At 39.9% G+C, this 22,246-nt stretch overlaps 1 protein-coding gene across 4 annotated transcripts in view; it reads right to left on the minus strand.

Annotated features, from left to right (window-relative positions):
* LOC120532404 (urea transporter 2-like) overlaps positions 1 to 19,968 on the minus strand; it is a 63,886-nt gene extending 43,918 nt beyond the window's left edge. Inside the window, exons 1-2 of one of the 4 annotated variants that reach the window (XM_039758366.1) lie at positions 19,047 to 19,968; positions 18,011 to 18,100 (exon numbers count right to left, since the gene is read on the minus strand). Coding sequence is in view for 2 of the 4 variants with exons in the window: in XM_039758363.1 (XP_039614297.1) it covers positions 18,011 to 18,100; positions 19,064 to 19,087 (114 nt within the window). In the remaining 2 variants the exon portion in view is untranslated. Of the gene's footprint in view, positions 1 to 6,722; positions 6,821 to 18,010; positions 18,101 to 19,046 lie in introns of those variants that run through there. The other 3 variants (XM_039758363.1, XM_039758367.1, XM_039758364.1) reach the window with 3 other exon arrangements.
* Positions 19,969 to 22,246: the final 2,278 nt, after the last annotated feature.

Genomic DNA, 22,246 nt, shown 5'->3' on the forward strand with positions numbered 1-22,246 from the left:
CGTCATCTCCGTGACATCACAAATAATCGCTATTTTGAATGTGACACTTTGCAACTTTGGGGATAAACAAAAGAATCTTTAACATGTTTATTTTTGAAATTCCCACCTAAAGATTATTCCATGTTTCTTTACCATGTGTTGCCTTTAATTTGAACTTTGTTAGCTTGTTTAAACTTTGCCACGTATCGCTGTTGTGGGTTTATCACTGGGCACTTTCCAATTCATTTCCCTTTTTTGCACCTGATTACCACTGACATAACAGGAGTCATTAGAATATTAGAACAAGCTGGACAAGAACAGACCAACAAAGCTCACCAGTCCTATCCACTCAATTATTCCAAAATTACATCAAGTTGAATTTTGAAGGTCCATAAGGTCTTACTGTCTACTACACTACATTGTCACTTGTATGTGGGTCTCTGTGTGCAGAAAAACTTCCTAATGTTTGTGAAAAATGTACCCCTAACAAGTTTCCAACTGGGTCCCCTTGCTCTTGCTGAACTCATTTTAAAGTAACAGTCTCAATCCATTTGAATAATCCCCTTCATAATTTTAAACATTTCAATCGTGTGCCTATCTTAATCTCCTTTTGCTGAAACATGAGACAGAATAGGCAGTAACCAAAAACAACAAACATGAATTCATCAGTTAAACAATTAAAATACATGATTTACAGTCACAATGTGTCATGTTAGACATGCAAGTAAGACACAAAAGGAATTCTTAATAAAAAAACACATTCATAATTTTAAATAAAATGGTTTTAACTACTACAACATGTACAAATAAAGAGTCGTTTAATGGTAAATTTATCGCTCATATAGCAGCCAGCAGACAAAAGCATTCATATCGATGGGCCAGCTGTCTACAGTGTTTATTGTGTAGTACAACAAAAACGCCTGTGTCACATCCACTATCTAGATATCAAAAAAGGCACAATTCAACAAAAAAAGAAAGCATTTATCTTAAATTACCAACAATTAACATAAAAACTGACTTAACCTGCTTGTGCCCGAGTACATGTACAGTTATATTGAATAAACTGGTCCTAATATGTTCCATTCCTGTGAGAATATTAACGAGATGTGGTGAAAAATCGAAACTCTTGTTTGGATATAGCACTAAATTATACAACATATGATGATAATACCATTCTCACTGTATTAGGTATTAAATACTTTTTCCGTCCGTAAATTTAATTTCTTTTGAGCTTTTTGATCAAGAGGCTGTACATCAAAAGGAACAAAGATGTTAAAATAACTGCCACACACTTCAGTTCACTCACATCTGTCGTCCTTAAATTAGAATTAAATTCTCTTAAGCCAATGTCACAATACACAACTTTAAGTCATTAGGTATATCAGACTTGCCAACTGCACTCACTGATATCATCGCCAGACCATTTCATTTATGTGACTGAAAGTCTCTGAGCATGTCAAATTTAACAACTGCATGCCACCCTTCCAGCATAGTCTTGGTTGCCTCTTTATGTGATACACAACAATATGCTGCCTGAAGGAAATGGTCCTCTGCCAACATTAGGAGGTGCATCAAGTTCAGTTGCATTCTCAGCCCTTTTTCCATTCTGTCGTGGTATATAAAACATGAGACATCAAACAGCTCCTCTTCTGTTTGTGAGGTCCAAAATGCCTGTGTTCATTGGCTGTCAACTCTAACCTGTTTAATTTTTTCAGGGCAAGTTACAGACTAGTTGGAGTGAGGTGCTGGGTATGTCACATTACACATTACACAGAAACACACCACTGACTGCCTCAGCTCTCTAAAGATTATGTTAATACAGCCTAAAACTGAAAATCGCTGAAAAAGTCAATAAATGTGGCATGGTCTTTATGTGCATTGCATATATTATTAAATATTTAAAGTTTTGATAGAGGCATCTTGGAAAGTGAGAGGATGCCTGAGGAGTGGAGAAGTGTACTGGTGCCGATATTTAAGATTAAGGGGGGTGTTCAGGACTGTAGTAACTACAGGGGGATAAAATTGATGAGCCACAGCATGAAGTTATGGGAAAGAGTAGTGGAAGCTAGGTTAAGTAGTGAGGCGATGATTAGTGAGCAGCAGTATGGTTTCATGCCAAGAAAGAGCACCACAGGTGTAATGTTTGCTCTGAGGGTGTTGATGGAAAAGTATAGACACAGGAAAACAGTTGTAAACTTGTTAAGGCTAAATTTCACACAAACATTAGGAAGTTTTTCTTTACACAGAGAGTCATAGACACGTGGAATAAGTGACCAAATAGTATGGTAGACGTAGGACTTTAGGGACTTGCAAAACTCGACTTGATGTTATTTTGGAATAATTTAGTGAATAGGACTGGCAAGCTTTGTTGGGAAACTTGAAAGGGCAGAGGAGATCTGGGCCCAAAAAGAGTAAACTGAAGAACAATACCAACCCTGCAGGTCATATAACCAAGCATGGTGCACTTTCAGTAAAATGTAGTAGGATGGGAACAAATAGTTTATAAAGATATGTTAAAAAAAAATCGGAAACAACAGGTAGATGGTTAAAGCAGAAATGAATACAGCCTCAAGGACTTTCAAAACAGCCAAACACTGTAAGAAAAAAAGAGGAATAAAGGAGATTACATTGGGATGTCATTTTCTGTAATGTTCTCTCATAGTTCAGGGTTATGCACAAGTCATCAAGTAGTCAGATACTGTACCTCTGCTAGACTAAGAAGGACAACCATAGGGCTGACTTCCAATTAGCAGATGTACATTATTATAACTTACGGTAATTTAAAAGGTGTACAACAGCATACTGTGCTATGTTAGATGTACATAGGATAACAAGACGAATTTTGTGTGAGTCAGGATTCATCTTAGTAAAAATCAAGTCAATTAATGAATGTGGGGAATCCTGGGGCGATGAGACCACGTGTCAATTCCATGGCTATAAATTTAATCAGCGATTTGTGCAAAGCAAGAATATAATTTAAACAGAAAGACCTGAAGCCTTGTTAAAACAAAGAAGACACAAATACAGTCTGATTGAAGATTAAACATAAAACGTTTCCACGGAAAAGGAAGTTTAAGATTCTTCAGCCTGGAAATTAGTTTGTTTGTTTACTTAGCACAGAATCCCACAGTGAGACCTACACATGCAGCCAACATTTTATTAAAGCAAAATTTAATGGAGCCATTTCAGTTCACCAGCACTTAGTTATAGAAAATCATGTTGATAAGATGATGACATTACCAGCTTTCTTTTTGTCCTACTCATGTTTTTGAAGCTTCGCTATTTTTGGAGACATTTCCTTACCGTTTTAATAAATTCTTGCTCAGCAATCGGTAGACTCCTAAATATTTGTTTCAGTTTAAGTCCTAGTAGTTTCTAGTCTGCCTTTTTTTCTTTTATAATTTCGTCGATTTAGAATCTCAGATTCTACAACTCTGTGATAACTGGTGAAATGTTCTACACTGCCGTGTGGTGGGCTGGACTTCAAGAGAGACCCACCTAATCTATAAGTTCATTAAAGGGGCAGGCTCAGTTATAGGACACACTCATGAGACCCTGGAGGTTGAAAATTAAAACAAAACTGAGTGCCTTCACGAACAATGCCGGACATCCTCTTTCTGACACACTAACAATGAGCACTTTCAGACAATGAATTCTTCACAGATGTTATAAAGAAACACTACTTGGGCTCCTTATACCAATGACAATATGTCTTTACTAGCATATGTCATAAGAGGTCCGTGGCAAAGAAAGATTTTTAAATAAATAATAGGGTCCAGGAGCATGTAGGCTCTGAATGGGTGTGAATGTGCAAATGCAGATATTGCTCAGGGATCGACTGGGCTACATGGTTGATCACACATTCACAGGCAAATGCAAGTGGGTCCATTGGGTGCCTCATTCATACTTCAGAGTAGGTGGAGAGCACCTGTACCAAATCAAGGAGTATAAAAGGAGCCAGCTTGGTAGAAGTGGGAAAACAAAAATTGATCAAATGAGTGCAACGGATGACTATGAGTGAGCAGTAAGCACTCTGGTATTGGATGTCTGAGCAAAATCAGCAACAGAGGAAAAGTGGGAGGAGGCAGCACAGTCGGTAGCCCTGCTGATTTATTGAAGGAGTGGGATCAGCGATGGGGGTGGAGTCCTCCTTAGGGGTCCGAGGGATGCCAAAAGTGCGAGGAGGAAGACAGGAGGACAGCCGACCCTTAGTGGTTTGTCAGACACCAATGGGGGCAGACAAGATGGGGTATAGTAAGGAGGACCACAGCTTATGGACTCCGCCAGGTGAGAAAGCTAGGTGTGAGCTGGGGAGGGAGACCGGAAGTAATGCTGTTCTCAGATAATGATCCCAGAAAACTATGTTTTATACGCTGGTTTTATCTTTGAGTTGATTTGGTTTTTAACTTGTGAACTATTCAATGTTTTTGTGGATTATTTATTAATTGTTTATTTAGAGAAGATCACTTCAACCTGGGTTTAACCATCTTATAAAGCAGTGCTTCCTAACTTTTGTGGTGTCACAACCCACTTTCTCACATGTCACTTTGTTCACAACCCATCGGGTATGATGTTCTTCTCCATGAATTTAGTGTGATTGTCAAAGCGGGAGGGTGTCCTGCATGATGATCACAGTGTCAGAGTATTAGATAAGTCAAACTCAGTCATCAATGCTTTTCCTCCTTGGTGAATTGAATTCAATCATCAGAGCAGGTGATTAAGAAGGTCGCCCAGGATCAGCTATGACCCCCCTGCAATGGTGCCACTGTGAATCGAGCAAGATCATCAGAACGCTTACTGGCTTTTGTACAGTTGGGAAATGCTGTGATAATGGAAAAAGGAACATGTCACGTGTCTGTCTATGGCCATAGAAAAGGTAAACAAGATGATTGCATCAGTGACAAAACTGCACAAAATGGTAATGCCTTTGACTATAATAGAAAAATAAAATTTCAGCTAGGCGACGGATCCATCAAAACAATAAAAATCTGCCTTCATTTTATAAAAATAACATCAGTCAGGACTGCACAAATAATTCTTAAGGGTACAAAACCTACATTCAAATAAAAATAAACTCAGAATTATAACCGTAATGAGACATTTACCATACCTCCAGGTATTATTGCGAGATAATAGATAACCAGGAGATAAATCTAGTGAGGGACAGAAAGGAATCAAACCCGGAATATTGAGAGAAACACAAGGGCAGACCAGGTAATCGAAAAAGTCAAGGGCACAAAGGGAGTTCAAAAACCAAAGCGATACCTAATGGTTGTCCTACTGGCTTAGTATCTAACTACACTAAATCCATCATTTGTTTATCCAACTGAGGGATACAGAAACACTGATATTCCACCGTATTTATATAATTGCTACATGTGACGTAACGAGCGCTACAACTGTGGTCACGTAACTAGTCTGCTGCAACACACGAACAAGGAACAAGATGAACAAAAACAAAACATTGCCAAAATATATTAAAATGGATATAGGTTGGGAGAATGTGCTGCTTACAGTATGTCGCCGCACTCACCACACAATGAACCACCCAGAACTGGGATCCGCCTGCAACCGTGCAACGTGTGACACCTCAGCACCACACTGCCACCAACCCCTGAGTTTTCCCTACAAGTTGGTAGATAAATTCTTGTAAATAGATTCTCCATGCTAAAGTCCCAAAATAACAACATTCACCTACAGCTACAGTATGAACCATTACAAGTTAAACTAGGCACATTGTGCATATGGTGTCATGGCAGCCATCATATATCAAATTGCCTCACAGACTTAAGGTCATCAAAGGGAAGACTTGGGCAAACTCAGTTTAGAATTTGGTTTTCTCTTAGCTTTGTTTAATGACTTCATGTTTAGTGTTGTCCCGCTAATTGTGTTACCCATTCTCAGTTATCTTTGTCTCAACTTCTGCTACAGTATATTATGAGACAAATCATCTATTAGCATTATTGTGAGTGAAATAAGGACCATGTGGAAATATGTTGCGAAGGACAGGGTGTCATGTATCACTTGAAGTTTATGTGTTTTATTGTTACTACTACAGTATGCACCATAGCTAATTATAACTTTGCAATACATAATACATGATGTCTGTCAAGCTATAATAAATTATGTCTTTCCATTGATAATTTCTTCATATCCTGTAGTCATAATGATATATCACACTGCTCTGCTAATACAATGTTCTGCAATATTATAAAATATCCACAAACCTCCATCCTATTAATCCCACTATAGCAGCACAATGTTGCAAATACCTGTTGCTGTTTTTTCTTTACTATCTCAGGGCAAATCTCTAATGACCATCTCAGGACTATCTGTGGCTGCTGTTTGGAGCAGAACTGTGACAGGGCATTCACAGCAGCTTGCCTTTCGGTTGTTTAATACTTGCAACATACATTCACTAATGATAGCACATAGCCGAAATTCCAACGCCTAAAGCTGGCTACGAAATCTAGGTAGTGTTGCTAATTTATTACTACACTTTTTGGCCGCCAAGTTATTTAGTGAGTCGACATTAGCCGTGCTGTTATGTGACTTGTCAATAACGTCAGAAACGCAGTGCGTTTTAGGCGAATACAGTATCTGTGCCGGTTGAAGCCAGTTAGGCTGGATGAGGAAGACGCGCGACCCTTTGGTTATCAAGCAGTGCCCCTCGGTGTCCATAGCGTGGACGGATGGATCGGAGAGAATGCGAAATTGTCCAGAGCACGCACCGCTTGACTTACCATTATAGGCGCCCATCAACATCCATAGCGCGGACACAATGGAATGGCACAGAGCACACGTCGTTTACGTTACATATCCAGCGTCCCTCAATATCCGAAGTGCGTGCTCCTTCTCTCTCAGGAACCGCGCCCCTCAGGTGTCGGCGCAGTGTGTGGCCGCCCAAGTGGTTAAATGGATTACCCCTATGACAATATGACAGACCGGAAGGTCAAGCACACTTAGCTAATGTCATCTGGTGCTACGTAAGTTGCAAGCCAATGCAGCGCTGTAAAGTTAACGGAGGAGGATTTTTATTACCTGTTCTAAATAAAGCTCATATTTTCGGGCATTATGCTGCATTCTCATGCAGCGCCGTTTTTTCGCTTAATCATTGTTTTCTCCGAACCGCCTTCTTTGCCTTTGGTTTCCAATATAAAGTGATAAAATGCAGTGAGAGGTTTAAGAAAATGGATGGATGGATAGTTTCAATTTCATGCGCGCGAGGTTGTACCATTTAAGGAGCATTTGCTCCTATATAATGGATAACTGCCCGGAAAGCTGGGGTGCGTGGGACAATCTTTTTACGGATTTAGTAATTGCTTTACCTTTATTTATGAGAATTTCAAAGGGCAAAACGTTACGTGCTGACCAGGGAAATCTCACGTTGTTCCCGATGGCCAATCTCCCCCCACTAACCCCCCCAACCCCACCACTGCCCCGAACCCCCCGAAGCTAGATGCGAATTGACAGCATTATGGTTATCAGACCTAACTGTAACTATGAATCCATTTTTCCTGTTCTGCTGGGATGGGCGGTGGTCACCAGAGTGTGTGACGACTGCCACTGACTCGCTAAGATTATGTAAATGAAGTCTATGACTTAAAATTGCACAAAACGTTGTAATGTGACATGGTCTTAAAGAGCAGTTTTTTGAATTAAGACAGACGGTCACATTGTAGTGATCAAAGAAAGACCCCCAACAACAGGAGCAAAACTAAGCACAGTCTGCAGTTTGCACACCAACATAAAATCACTTCCATGTAAATGGTGCTAATGGCAAAAATAATGTATGCTTTAGTGAAAGTTTGCTTCCGTAAGAATAAAAAGTGCAACAATTTTGTGCAGCGATTTTATGTCACGTTTCTGTCCCGCTTTAAATCGGGATCATTTTAAACCTACATGTTTGGCATCATTCTTTTCAGAATTTATCTAGCTTTTATGTGATGTTAGATTTTCAGATTCGTATTCCGTTTTTAAATTATAAACTAAAATATCAAGAAAGTCGTAGCTTTTATTTTTGATGGAGTAAACTTTCTTTCACAGGAACAAACTATTAAAAAAAGAAGGGCTAGTTACAATGACCCATTTACGGAAGCGTATTAGGGCCACGGGTGAAAAAAAAATACGGACACAGTGAAGAAAAAAAAATCTAAATGTCGAGATTAAAGTCGACATGTTGACTTTATTCTGGACATTTCCACTTTATTCTCGCCATTTAGGTCGAGATTAAAGTCGACATTTACACTTTATTCTAATAGTTTATTTTGTCAGTAGAATGTCGCAAACTAAACTTCATCTTTAAATGAATGTTCAGTTTACTAGATTTTCTCAAACCCCTTCATTAATTAATGTAGCACATTAAATGCTTTATATTAAGTGTTCCCCGACCCAGTTTTTAATCTCTATGCGCTTCTTCAACTGACTTCCTCTTGCACTGAGAGGCGCAGACAGCGATCGCCGCACATTGACTTCATGATGTTCCTGCTCTAAGAACATTCAGAATACTAAGAGAAATACTTGATATCTTCTTCACGATGAAATGCAATAAAGCATGTATTAAACATGGGTGGCGGGGGGCACGGTGGCGTGGCTATAGAGCTGCTCCCTTGCATTAAGGGGTTCCCAGTTGTATGTTCTGTGTAGTGAACTTTATGGCAAGTGTGACGAGGCTCCAAAAAACTGGATATATAAATGGGTATCGCACAGGTTTAACTGGAATATCGTGTAAAAGTTGGGTTCGTGATGTGGTGGTCGGAGACACGAACGCAGAATTCAATGGATGTTCTTCTGAGCGGGCTTTCTTTATTACATGCGCGCTGTCTCTATCTAACGTACTAAACTTCCACTTCCAATCCTTGTTTTTCTTTCTGCACATAACCAATCACCACACGATAAACGTCTTCGTGAAATTAAAACAAGTTATAAACCTAGACCTCGGAGTTTTCAAAACTTAAAATGTACAGAACTTAAAATGTATTAAAGCATATGGGGGCACGGTGGCGTGGTGGTTGCACTGCTAATTCGCAGCAGCAAGGGGGTCCCGGGTGTTCCCTGCCTTGAGTTTGCATGTTTTTCTGGTGGGTCTACTCGGCGTGTTCAGTTTCCTTTCAAAGACATGTAGGATGTGGGGTTTTGTTATGTATTATTGACCCTGCTACTTTATATGTTGCACGTATTCACCCTGCGATGTGTTGGCGTCTCATTCAGGATTTACTCCTGCTTCGCACAAGATGCTTGCTGGGATGGGCGCAACCCTGAATGGATGGCATAATTAAACATGTATAATGAAGATTTTTTTAATTTCTGAAAACTCCATCCCAGCAAGCACCGTGCCCCCACATGCTTTAATAATTTAAAGCTCTGAAAACTCCGAGGTCTAAGTTTATAACTTGTTTTAATTTCACAAAGACGTTTATCTTGTGGTGATTGGTTATGTGCAGAAAGAAAAAGCAAGGATAGAAACTGGAGGTTTAGTACGTCAGATGGAGACAGCACGCATGCAATAAAGAAAGCCCGCTCAGCAGAACATCCATTTAATCCTGTGTTCGTGTCTCCGACCCACCAAGCCCAATATTTACACAATATTTAAGTTAAACCTGTGCGATACCCATTCATATATCCAGTTTTTGGGACTTTGTACTACACTGAACATACAACTGGGGACCCCTTAATGCAAGGGAGCAGCTCTATAGCCACGCCACCGTGCCCCCCGCCACCCATGTTTAATACATGCTTTAATGCATTTCATCGTGAAGAAGATATCAAGTATTTCTCTTAGTATTCTGAATGTTCTTAGAGCAGGAACATCATAAAGTCAATGTGCGGCGATCACTGTCTGCGCCTCTCAGTGCAAGAGGAAGTCAGTTGAAGAAGCGCATAGAGATTAAAAACTGGGTCGGGGAACACTTAAAGCACTATAAAGCATTTAATGTGCTACATTAATTAACGAAGGGGTTTGAGAAAATCTAGTAAATTGAACATTCATTTTAAGATGTTTAGTTTGCGACATTCTACTGACAAAATAAACAATAGAATAAAGTGTAAATGTCGACTTTAATCTCGAATAAAGTGGAAATGTCGAGAATAAAGTCAACATGTCGACTTTAATCTCGACGTAAAGGGCGAGAATAAAGTCAGCATGTCGACTTTAATCTCGACATTTAGTCTTTTTTTTCTTCGCTGTGTCCGTAAGTTAGCCTTCAAATTTATATCGATGAAAGAAGGGATTTAAAAAAATGGTTTTGTTATGGACTGGATGTGGATTTGGAAGAGGATTTTTTCTGTCACAATGTCACAATCGAAGTGTGTTTGTCTGATTTGTCATTCTATCATTGCTATTCCAAAGAAGGAAAATGTGGAAAGGCACTTTCGAACTGTTCATAAAAACTACGAAACAGACTTCCTTCCGAAAAGCGATCTGAGAAAAAGAAACGAGAGGGAAATAAAATCGTAGTTAATCGGACAGCCGTCATTTTTCACTCGGCTGAATTCAAAAGCAAAGGCAGACACGCCGAAGCATCGTTCCGGGTGAGTCACTGGATCATTAAGCATAAAAGTCCTTCCAAGATGGAGAGATGATAAAAGATGCCTTCGTTGAGGTAGATGGCTAGGGAGAAATTCCTGCTGAGATTTCAAGACCCCTGGCTGGAGAAAAAGAAGTTTGCAGAATACAAACAACTTGATAATGATCAATGACCGCTAGACTTGTCATTTTTTTCTCCGATCTGACCAACATGTTGAATAAGTTTAATTTACAGCTGCAAGGAAAAGAGGAAACCATGGTCAATATGATTAGTTCAGTTAATGCTTTCAAACGAAAAATGCAACATCTGTCCTCAAAGCTGCAGCGCCTTGATTTGGGGAACATCCAAAACCTCGCGTCGCGAGCTGGAGACGCAATGGAAGGCGTGTGCGCAACTTGACAGCATACGCTACACAGAGCAGATTGAAAATTGCCTGTCAAACTTTTATCTAATGGAAAAAAAAGTAACGATTCGAGTGTTGCCCAATGTAGCAGAATAAGAGTAGAATTTCTTCTTCACAAATGTACTCATGTAAAAGTAAAAATTATGGTGCAGTAAAACTACTCTTAGAAGCAGCCTACAATTTTTTTTTAAAGTTACCCAAGTAAATTGAACGGAGTAAATGTAGCTCGTCACCACCCACTATATATATATATATACAGTGCATCTGTAAAGTATTCATAGCACATCACTTTTTCCACATTTTGTTATGTTACAGCCTTATTCCAAAATGGAGTAAATTCATTTTTTTCCTCAGAATTCTACACACAACACCCCATAATGACAACGTGGAAAAAGTTTACTTGAGATTTTTGCAAATTTATTAAAAATAAAAAAATGGAGAAAGCACATGTACATAAGTATTCACAGCCTTTGCCATGAAGCTCAAAATTGAGCTCAGGTGCATCCTGTTTCCCCTGATCATCCTTGAGATGTTTCTGCAGCTTAATTGGAGTCCACCTGTGGTAAATTCAGTTGATTGGACATGATTTGGAAAGGCACACACCTGTCTATAGAAGGTCCCACAGCTGACAGTTCATGTCAGAGCACAAACCAAGCATGAGGTCAAAGGAACTGTCTGTAGACCTCCGAGACAGGATTGTCTCGAGGCACAAATCTGGGGAAGGTTACAGAAAAATTTCTGCTGCTTTGAAGGTCCCAAAGAGCACAGTGGCCTCCATCATTCATAAGTGGAAGAAGTTCGAAACCACCAGGACTCTTCCTAGAGCTGCCCGGCCATCTAAACTGAGCGATCGGGGGAGAAGGGCCTTAGTCAGGGAGGTGACTAAGAGCCCTATGGTCACTCTGTCAGAGCTCCAGAGGTCCTCTGTGGAGAGAGGAGAACCTTCCAGAAGGACAACCATCTCTGCAGCAATCCACCAATCAGGTCTGTATGGTAGAGTGGCCAGACGAAAGCCACTATTTAGTAACAGGCACATGGCAGCCCGCCTGGAATTTGCCAAAAGGCACCAGAGGGACTCTTAGACCATGAGAAACAAAATTCTCTGGTGTGATGAGACAAAGATTGAACTCTTTGGTGTGAATGCCAGGCGTCACGTTTGTAGGAAACCAGGGACTGCTCATCACCAGGCCAATACCATCCCTACAGTGATGCATGGTGGTGGCAGCATCATGCTGTGGGTATGTTTTTCAGCAGCAGGAACTGGGAGACTAGTCAGGATAAAGGGAAAGATGACTGCAGCAATGTACAGAGACATCCTGGATAAAAACCTGCTCCAGAGCGCTCTTGACCTCAGACTGGGGCGACGGTTCATCTTTCAGCAGGAAAGCGACCCTAAGCACACAGCCAAGATATCAAAGGAGTGGCTTCAGGACAACTCTGTGAATGTCCTTCAGTGTCCCAGCCAGAGCCCAGACTTGAATCTGATTGAACATCTCTGGAGAGATCTTAAAATGGCTGTGCACCGACGCTTCCCATCCAACCTGATGGAGCTTGAGAGGTGCTTCAAAGAGGAATGGGTGAAACTGGCCAAGGATAGGTGTGCCAAGCTTGTGGCATCCTCTTCAAAAAGACTTGAGGCTGTAATTGCTGCCAAAGGTGCATCGACAAAGTATTGTGCAAAGGCTGTGAATACTTATGTACGTGTGATTTCTCAGATTTTTTATTTTTGTTAAATTTGCAAAAACCTCAAGTAATTTTTTTTATGTTGTCATTATGGGGTGTTGTGTGTAGAATTCTGAGGAAAAAAATTAATTTAATACATTTTGGAATAAGGCTGTAACATAACAAAATGTGGAAAAAATGATGCGCTGAGAATACTTTCCAGATGCAGTGTATGTGTATATATATATATATATATATATATATATATATATATATATATATATATATATATAAAAATGTTTAATGTAGGTAGTTTATTTTGAACTGGTCATTTTAAAAGCAGCTCATAAGCCAAGAAAGTGTGGGCTCCCTGTTTTACATATTTATAGAATTTCGTGATTTTGGCCACAAGTGGGGTGGCCTCCCAGGCTGCAACTGGTGGTTGGGCACCGAAGGCGCCAGCGGGGCTTGCCCCCCTGTTTGTAATCCTGGTTGTTCCTGCCTTGCGCAATATGGTGGCTGGGATTGGCTCCCCATACCTCTGTGACTGGACTAAACGGGTTAAAATGATTATAATCCTGTAAATGATGTATAGTTAAGGCAAATGTAATTTATTACTATTCAGACTAGTTAAAATGTACAATTAATGCATTCTGATACAAAAACTAATAAATAACCAGAACACCCATAGCTGCATGCAGCCTTGCTTACAGTCATTCTTTTTCCATGTTTGCTTTGTCAGCATGTATAAGCCTGTCATGTGTTTCCGTGTGCGCTAAAATAAGTTAATATCAACTTCCAATATATATATATATATATATATGTACCTGCCCTAATTGGGGCTCATCAGGTGTACACACTTTTCTGCTTCCCCCCTGTGGGGATCGAACCTCAGACATTGTGCCATGGTGGCTGGTTTGCTTACTCGACAGCGTGTAGATCATAATATTGCATGCATAGGCCTGATCCCAATCTGATATTTGGATGGTTACCTACCAGGTAATGCTCGTGGTTAGGCAGCCATTCAGTAGACATCCGCCCTGTCCTTTCAGTTGCAAGAAGCAAATCATTGACATGTTATAGAGTACCTGCCAGTGAACTGGTAGCTAACCACCCAAATATCAGATTGGGATCAGACCTATGTATTGTGAAGCCCAGGGTGCGTAACCCTGACACAGACAGGGAGGACACAGGTTTAGCGCATAACACACGATTTATTTACAGAGTCTGCCTTCCACAGCAGACAAGGAAAGCACCAACACAGCCCCTACTCTCAGCCAGTCCTTTCCGCCTATTGAGCTTTGTCCACTTCCTCCCGACTCAAGCCCCCGAATGGAGTGAGACTACTCCACTTATTCAGATCCCGGGTTATCAGACCTAACTTTAACTATGAATACATTTTTCTTGATCTCCTTGGATGGCAGTTTGGTACCATTGCTTCTTTATTTATACAACTTCTGCCTGAATTTGAACACATTGTAACACTGTTGTGATTGACATTTCTGTGCAGTGTAGACTACCCAAGGAATTTGACTTTTCCATACATTCTTGCCCTCAAGAGTCAAGTGGTGCTTAAACCAAAAAAGATTACTCAAAGTTATTACCTACAGCACGTCTAAAGTTAGCTTAGCTTGTATTATTGTAGTTGCACAGCCTAGTTTTGAAATGTGCTTGAAGCCATAATGCTGTCATCACCTTGTTACAAAACGATGACAGCTTTTCCTTGGGCACTTAGAAGATTTGTAAGAATGCTAATGAACATGTCTGGGTACATTTCATGGGTGTTAGAAGTGACACGCACAGGTCATTGCCATAAATGTAAATGAAAAGTCCTACTTCTTTACCTATTAGTCGGCTCAAAACCTTACTTATTACTACAGGCTTTCAAACAAAGTGTTGATTTGGAGATGCAAGTAAAATAAAAGCCTTCTTCTGTATTTAAAATAAATATTGGATTGTACCCGAACAAACAGGTTTTACATCCTTTTAGGCAAGGTGCTGTTTTTAAAAGAAATAAATCCAGTCCAGGATTCAAATTCATGAAATTGAACTATAAGACATCAGTACTAATCACTGTGCCATCAGGTTTTCATGTTAAAATGAATAAATAGGAAACAAATAATGATCTGGGGCGGCACGGTGGCACAGTGGTAGCGCTGCTGCCTCACAGTTAGGAGACCTGGGTTCGCTTCCCAGGTCCTCCCTGCGTGGAGTTTGCATGTTCTCCCCGTGTCTGTGTGGGTTTCCTCCGGGCGCTCCGGTTTCCTCCCACAATCCAAAGACATGCAGGTTAGGTGCATTGGCGATTCGAAATTTGGCCCTAGTGTGTGCTGGGTGTATTTGTGTGTGTCCTGCAGTGGGTTGGCACCCTGCTCAGGATTGGTTCCTGCCTTGTGTCCTGTGTTGGCTGGGATTGGCTCCAGCAGACCCCGTGACCCTGTATTCGGATTCAGCGGGTTGGAAAATGGATGGATGGATGGAATAATGATCTGCTTATACTTAGAAATTTGACATAATAAATTTACCATTAATTTCCAAACCTGTTTAGAGCAATTCATGATCGTAAAGGCCAGAAATATGGTAAAATGACATGTGATGATTTCTTTTCACATGTTATGGCAGTAGGCGGCACAGTGGTGCAGTGGGTAGCGCTGCTGCCTCACAGTTAGGGTTTGCTTCCCAGGTCCTCCCTGCATGGAGTTTGCATGTTCTCCCCGTGTCTGCGTGGGTTTCCCCCCACAGTCCAAAGACATGCAGGTTAGGTGCATTGGCGATCCTAAATTGTCCTTGGTGTGTGTGCGCGCCCTGTGGTGGGCTGGCACCCTGTCCGGGGTTTGTTTCCTGCCTTGTGGGCTGGGTTGGCTCCAGAAGACCCCCATGACCCTGTAGTTCGGATATAGCAGTTTGGATAATGGATGGATGTTATGGCAGTGACACTTTATACATTATTTTAATGCAATAAAGAAAATTTTAATCTAAGAAAAGTACACTTTTTTTTGCTAATCCCTTTGAACATCATTTGACAAAATAAATAAATCAGCTAAAAACATGAAAGCAGCAAGGCTGGTGCTCTTTCACTAAAGCTGGCATCTCATTAAATGACTGTGGTTGCTGATCTTATTACCTTAGTATATAAATATGTACGCAACTAGAAATCGCAGGGTGTGTCAAGCTAGGTGACTGCATAAAGAGTTATTAGTATAGTTGCCTATTTCCAAAGTATCAGGGATTTGCCTCTTTCTGTGGCAGTCAATAATCTGCTGCCTGATGGAGCTGGTGACAGGGTTTACAGGTACAATGAGCACATCGGTAGTCTCTGCCCTTCTTGTTTCTTCACTCCATTCTGTTGTGGCAAGTAAAACACAAGACACATAACAGACAGGCCTGTCTCTTCTTGGTGAGGTGTAAAACACGTGCATTGTACTGACTCACTCGTTCTCAGCTCTCATGCACACAAGCCTGCCCCTGTGGTTTAAGACATCTTGCGGTGAGCAACAGACTAGCTGGATTTAGTGGCAGGAGATGTTAGACTACATGACCGGTGGTCACCAGAGTGTGTCACGACTGCCACTGACCCACTAAGTTTATGTAAATGAAGTCTATGACTTAAAATTGCTCAAAAAGTTGTAATGTGGCATGGTCTTAAAGAGCAGTTTTTTTTAATTAAGACAGACGGTCACATTGTAGTGATCAAAGAAAGACCCCCAACAACAACAGGAACAAAACTAAGCACAGTCTGCAGCTTGCACACCAACATAAAATCATTTCCATGTAAATGGTACTAATGCCAAAAATAATTTATGCTTTAGTTAAAGTTTGCTACCTTTTATTAAGATTTGTATCTTAATCATCTCCTGACTATATATGTATTTGTTATATAGTACCTGCCAGATAACACAAAGAGTACATGACACGTGTTTTGCCCTAACTGGGTCTCATCAGGTGTACGCACTTTTCTGCTTCCCCCCATGTGGAGATCGAACCTCAGACATTGTGCCATAGTGTCTGGTTTGCTTACTCGACAGCGTGTAGATCAGAATATTGCATGCATAAGTCTAATCACAATCTGATATTTGGATGGTTACCTACCAGGTAGCGCTTGTGGTTAGGCAGCCAGTCAGTAGATATCCGCCTTGTCCTTTCAGTTGCAAGAAGCAAATCATTGACATGTTATAGAGTACCTGCCAGTTAACTGGTAGGCAACCATCCAAATATCAGATTGGGATCAGACCTATGTATTATGAAGCCCAGGATGCGTAACCCTGACACGGATATGCAGGACACAGATTTAGCACACAACATATGATTTGTTTATAGAGTTTGTTTTCCACACCACACAAGGCAAGCACTAACACAGTCCCTTCTCTCAGCCAGTCCTTTCCGCCTCCACTCCACCTCATGAGCTTTGTCCACTTCCTCCCGACTGACCCTTCAATGGAGTTAGGCGGCTCCTCTTACTCAGGTCTCAGGAGTGTTCCAGGTGGCTCATCAGTATTACCTGGAATCACTCCCAGATGAGCTGGAAGTCCACTATAGGGCTCTGCGGTTCCCCCTGGCAGCTCCCACAGAACCCAACACGGCTGCACCAAATCCCAGCTCAAGGCATGCCTTGTGGGAATCTGTGGTGCCACAGCCGCCCAGGAGGGCTGCCCTCTAGTGTCCCAGGGGAGGTATTGCCTCACCAAAGATCTCTCCCCAGGTCCTTCCATTCCCTTGGTGTCCTGACCAGGTAATGACAGTGGCCAACTGTCATAGCTTATATATATATATATATATATATATATATATATATATATATATATTTTTTATTTATAGTTATATATATTTAAACATATACAAACATATGTATACATGTACAGTATATACATATACATTTATATGCACATACACACACATATACTCTACATATACTGTATTTAGAGGAACATTATATATACTATATGCATATATATATATATATTTATCCATCCATCCATTATGCAACCCGCCATATCCTAACTACAGGGTCACGGGGGTCTGCCAGAGCCAATCCCAACCAACACAGGGTGCAAGGCAGGAAACAAACCCCGGGCAGGGCGCCAGCCCATCGCAGGGCACACACACCCACCCACACACCAAGCACACACTAGGGACAATTTAGGATTGGCAATGTACCTAACCTGCATGTCTTCGGACTGTGGGAGGGAACCGGAGCACCCTGAGGAAACCCACATAGACACAGGGAGAACATGCAAACTCCACGTAGGGAAGACCTGGGAAGTGAACCCGGGTCTCCTAACTGCGAGGCAGCAGTGCTATATATATATATATATATATATATATATATAAACAAACACAGATAGAGAGAATGAGAATTTATTTATTTATTTAAATATACAGTATATGGCAGATTGATACAAGTCCACTTCGTAGCACATATTATTTTTTATCAAGATTTTACCTGTAAAATGATGTGAGCTATGCTTTTTGATGGTTCAATGGCTGTTTCTGGAAGATTCGTGTTAAACCGTTGGAATTTCTTTGGTATATCCTAGAGTGTATAAGAGGAAAATACAGAAGTAAGGAAAGCATGTGCATTTGTGTCTGAATAAGGCAACATACAATTATTTTAATAAAAAATGTCTTAGTTTACAATTTTTTCACAGAACGATCATATGAAAACGTTTTACAAGATTTACCACAAAAAATGAATAAGTACACTCTCCAACTTATTTTCACTTCAAAGTCCAATATTTATACAAAGACATCCTTATATTACTTGAATTTCCTTTGAATGTAAACAGAAGTCTTATCTGGCAGGCAGAAGGTCATTTAGAAGAAACACCTAAACTCCTGGGAGTTAACAACAGTTTATAGGCTGACCAAAAATAACAGCCTGGCATGACCATCAAATATTTGTTGTTTTCAAAGTACTTCCTAAGGTATTTTAGAAATTTATATTGTTTCTGTACGTATGCTTTAGTGTTTATAAAAAGCTAATTACAGAAAAGTACTTCCTAAATTATTTTAGAAATCGAAATTGTTTGTGTCATTGTGCTTTAGTGTTTATAAAAAGGACTAATTTCGAAAAAAGTATACTTTCTAAAATGTTTGAATTTTCTGTTATTTATGCCATTATGGATGGATGTTTTATTGGCCATGAAATGCTAAAAAAAATCACTTCTACAAAACTGTTTTCTAAAACGTGTTCCACATCACATACGCATATTTCAGTTTGAAAAATGAAATTAACCTGTTACAATCTCGCATACATCCTTTATTACAATTTTCCATTTTTAGGTGGTTCCATAGCGATTATATACGAATTGGAAAAACAAATCTACTAAAACACCACTGACAACAAAGACCACAACCAATATAGTAATTTGTAAATGAGTAAAATGACAGTAAATGTAAGTAGTTACTATGCAAATGTGACGGTTAAAATAGGTAATCATGCATTATTTCAATAAATTATTTAAATAATTATCTCGTACAAAGTCAAATGAATCACCTCAGAACGACTTAGGCCAGGCATAGAAATGCGTGTGCCCTTCCTTCAGACTGTCCTTTTCTAGCCGTGTTATCAGAAGTCGCACTTATTTGATGCGCGGATTTCTTCTTGTGGACAAAGTGATAAAGGCTTAGAGGGCGCGTCTCCTCCTAATTTACATACGCCTCCGCCAATACACGCGCGAGGATGCCGCGCTTTGAAACGCCACCTCTTTTTCCTCTATAAACATTTAGCCTCCTCATTTGGCATATCCTAAATATTCAATGGTTTGCACATTTTTAAGAAAAAATGTATTTTAATCCCCTCATAATGTCAGCATTATACAGTATGTGATTTAAACAACTAACAGAAGAACAAAACGGTGTTTCTCAAAGTGGGGTCCGTGATACATGACAAGGGGGTCCGTAAAATAAATTATTATTAAGTAATTCATAAATATCACCTGCGGTGGGCTTTCACCCTGTCCGGGGTTTGTTTCCTGCCTTGCTCCCAGTGTTGGTTGGGATTGGCTCCAGCAGATCCCCGTGGCTCTGTAGTTAGGATATCGGGTTGGATAATGGATGGATCGAAGAATGGATAGATAAATACCACGTATGTTTGGTATACTAACGGTCTGGTCATTCTCTTCTCCTTTATTCTCCGTTTCTTTTATTTTAAACAATCACCACAAGGCCTCTGGTTAGAATTGAAAAAATTAAGTCCGTTATTAAACAAACTAAAGAAGCGTTAAACACCGAACACACTTTGCAGACAGCACCCGCGTTAAGATATCCCGCAAGCAACGTTTGAAAACAGGCAATCAAAACCCGACTATACTGTGTTCACAATTATTATGCAAGTTGTATTTTTGAGGATTAATTTTAATATGGAACAAACACAGTGCTATCAGTCAATCCAAAATGTTAATAAACCTGAAACCTGAATGTTTCTCAACGGAAATGTGAGTGTGAACATCATCAGGGGAATACATATGTGCGCACAATTATTAGGTAACTATTAGTGTGCAGATTTATTATGCAACTAAAGGAAAAATGAAAATTTTCCCATCTCACTTGTTTATGTTCATCTGTTATAGTGAGAATAATACACAAACACCTCAAAATTTACAAATAAACATCTCTGACATTTCAAAAAAAATAAATCAATCAATCAATGACCAATATAGCCACCCTTCTTTCCAATAACAGTCATAAGCCTTTCCATTCATGGAGTCTGTCAGTTTCTTGATCTGTTGACGATCAGCTTTTTGTGGAGCAGTGACTACAGCCTCCCAGACACTCTTCAGAGAGGTGTATTGTTTTTCTCCCCCGTAAATCTAGTGTTTAAGAAGTGCCCACAAGTTCTCGAGGGTTTAGGTCAGATGAGGAAGGGGGGCCATGTCATTATTCCTTCATCTTTAAGGCCTTTACTGGCTGGCCACGCAGTGGAGAACTTCGATGCAAGTGATGGAGCATTGGCCTGCATAAAAATCATGGACTTTTTCCTGTATCACTGTTTGAAGAAAGTGTCTTCGAAAAACTGGCAGTAGGTTTGGGAGTTGATTTTGAGTTCATCTTCAATGCAAAAGGTCCAACTAGCTCATCTTTAAAAATACCAGCTCATACCAGTACCCCACCTCCACGTTGGAGTGGAGCTCTGTGCCCATTACTGATCCACAGGTCCATCCATCTGGTCCATCAAGAGTCACTCTCATCTCATCGGTCCATAAAACCTTTGAAAAAAATCTGTCTTCAGATATTTCTTGGCCCAGTTTTGACGTTTCAACTTATGTTTCTTGTTCAGTGGTGGTTGGGTTTCAGCCCTCCTTACCTTGGCCATGTCTTTGAGCACTGAACACCTTGTACTTCTGGGCACTCCAGGTAGGTTGCAGCTCTGGAATATGAAAGTACTGGAGGATAATGGGTTCCTGGTAGCTTCACGTTTGATTCTTCTCAAATCTTTGGCAGCTAATTTGCGTCTTTTGTTCTCAACACGTTTCTTGCGACCCTGTTGACTATTTGCAACAAAATGTTTGATGGTTCTGTGATCACACACCAATATCTTAGCAATTCCAAAAGTGCTGCATCCCTCTGAAAGACTTTTTACAATTTTTGACTTTTCAGAGTCAGTTAAATCTCTTTTTTGGCCCATTTTGCCTGAGGAAAACTAGCTGCCTAATAATTCTGCACACCTTGATATAGGGTGTTGATCTCCTTAGGCCACACCCTCCCTCATTACACAAATACACATCACCTGACGTGCTTAAATCCAATAAGCATTCAAGTTAATACAGCTTGGAGTTGGAATATACGCATTAAAAATGATGATATGGTCAAAATACTCACTTGCCTAATAATTGTGCACACAGTGTAGTTGCTGCGCTGCGCCGCTCTGGCCAGCGCTTTAGCTTTTTAAAGGAGAATCCGGCAATAGAATATTAACTTTTTAAATACATGCTGAGACCCAGTGCTGGATTAACCATATAAGCAAAATAAGCACATGCTTAGGGCATCAAGGGTAAAGGGGGCACCACAAAATTTTTTCATGGCCGAATTTATCACATAAATTATTAAATTAATTACATTAATTACATTTATAGCCATTTTCAAAATTTAATGAAAAATGAATAATGCCTCCCTGTACCTCCCTATGCCGTCACTGTTCGTAGATGGCGCCTTACACAGTGCGTTCTGCATACTGGTGCCATCTACGATGGGGAATTCCCGTTTAATGGTGATTCCTTTAAACGCCATGTTATGTCAAAATATTGTGAAAATAATTTGATTCAAAACAATATGTTTTTATATTTTTAAATAATAGTTGAGTAAATATTATTATCACGTAATTTTTGTGTTTCGTGAATTATCTGTTATTTAACTTAAAATAAATTTCTGGTGCGTAGAAAGCGTTATTTTCTGTTTTAAGCAAAAACAAAAAATCGTCCCGGTTTGAGGAAAAAATATTCTGGTAAGCCTATTTAATTCTATTCTTGGATATTTTTAAATTCATTTACATTATGTAAAAGTGAAAATCGTACATGATTAGTATTGGATAAAATTGTTTATAACTTTTGTACTATTAAAGATTTATTAACAATATTACAGACTTATTCTGATAAACTGGAAGAACCCAAACTCTCCTCTTTTAAGTCAGTGGGAAACTGATGTGTTATACTATTTGAAATTGGAAAAAATCAAATACTCA

Source organism: Polypterus senegalus, chromosome 7, assembly GCF_016835505.1.
Source record: "Polypterus senegalus isolate Bchr_013 chromosome 7, ASM1683550v1, whole genome shotgun sequence".
Lineage (NCBI taxonomy): Eukaryota > Metazoa > Chordata > Cladistia > Polypteriformes > Polypteridae > Polypterus > Polypterus senegalus.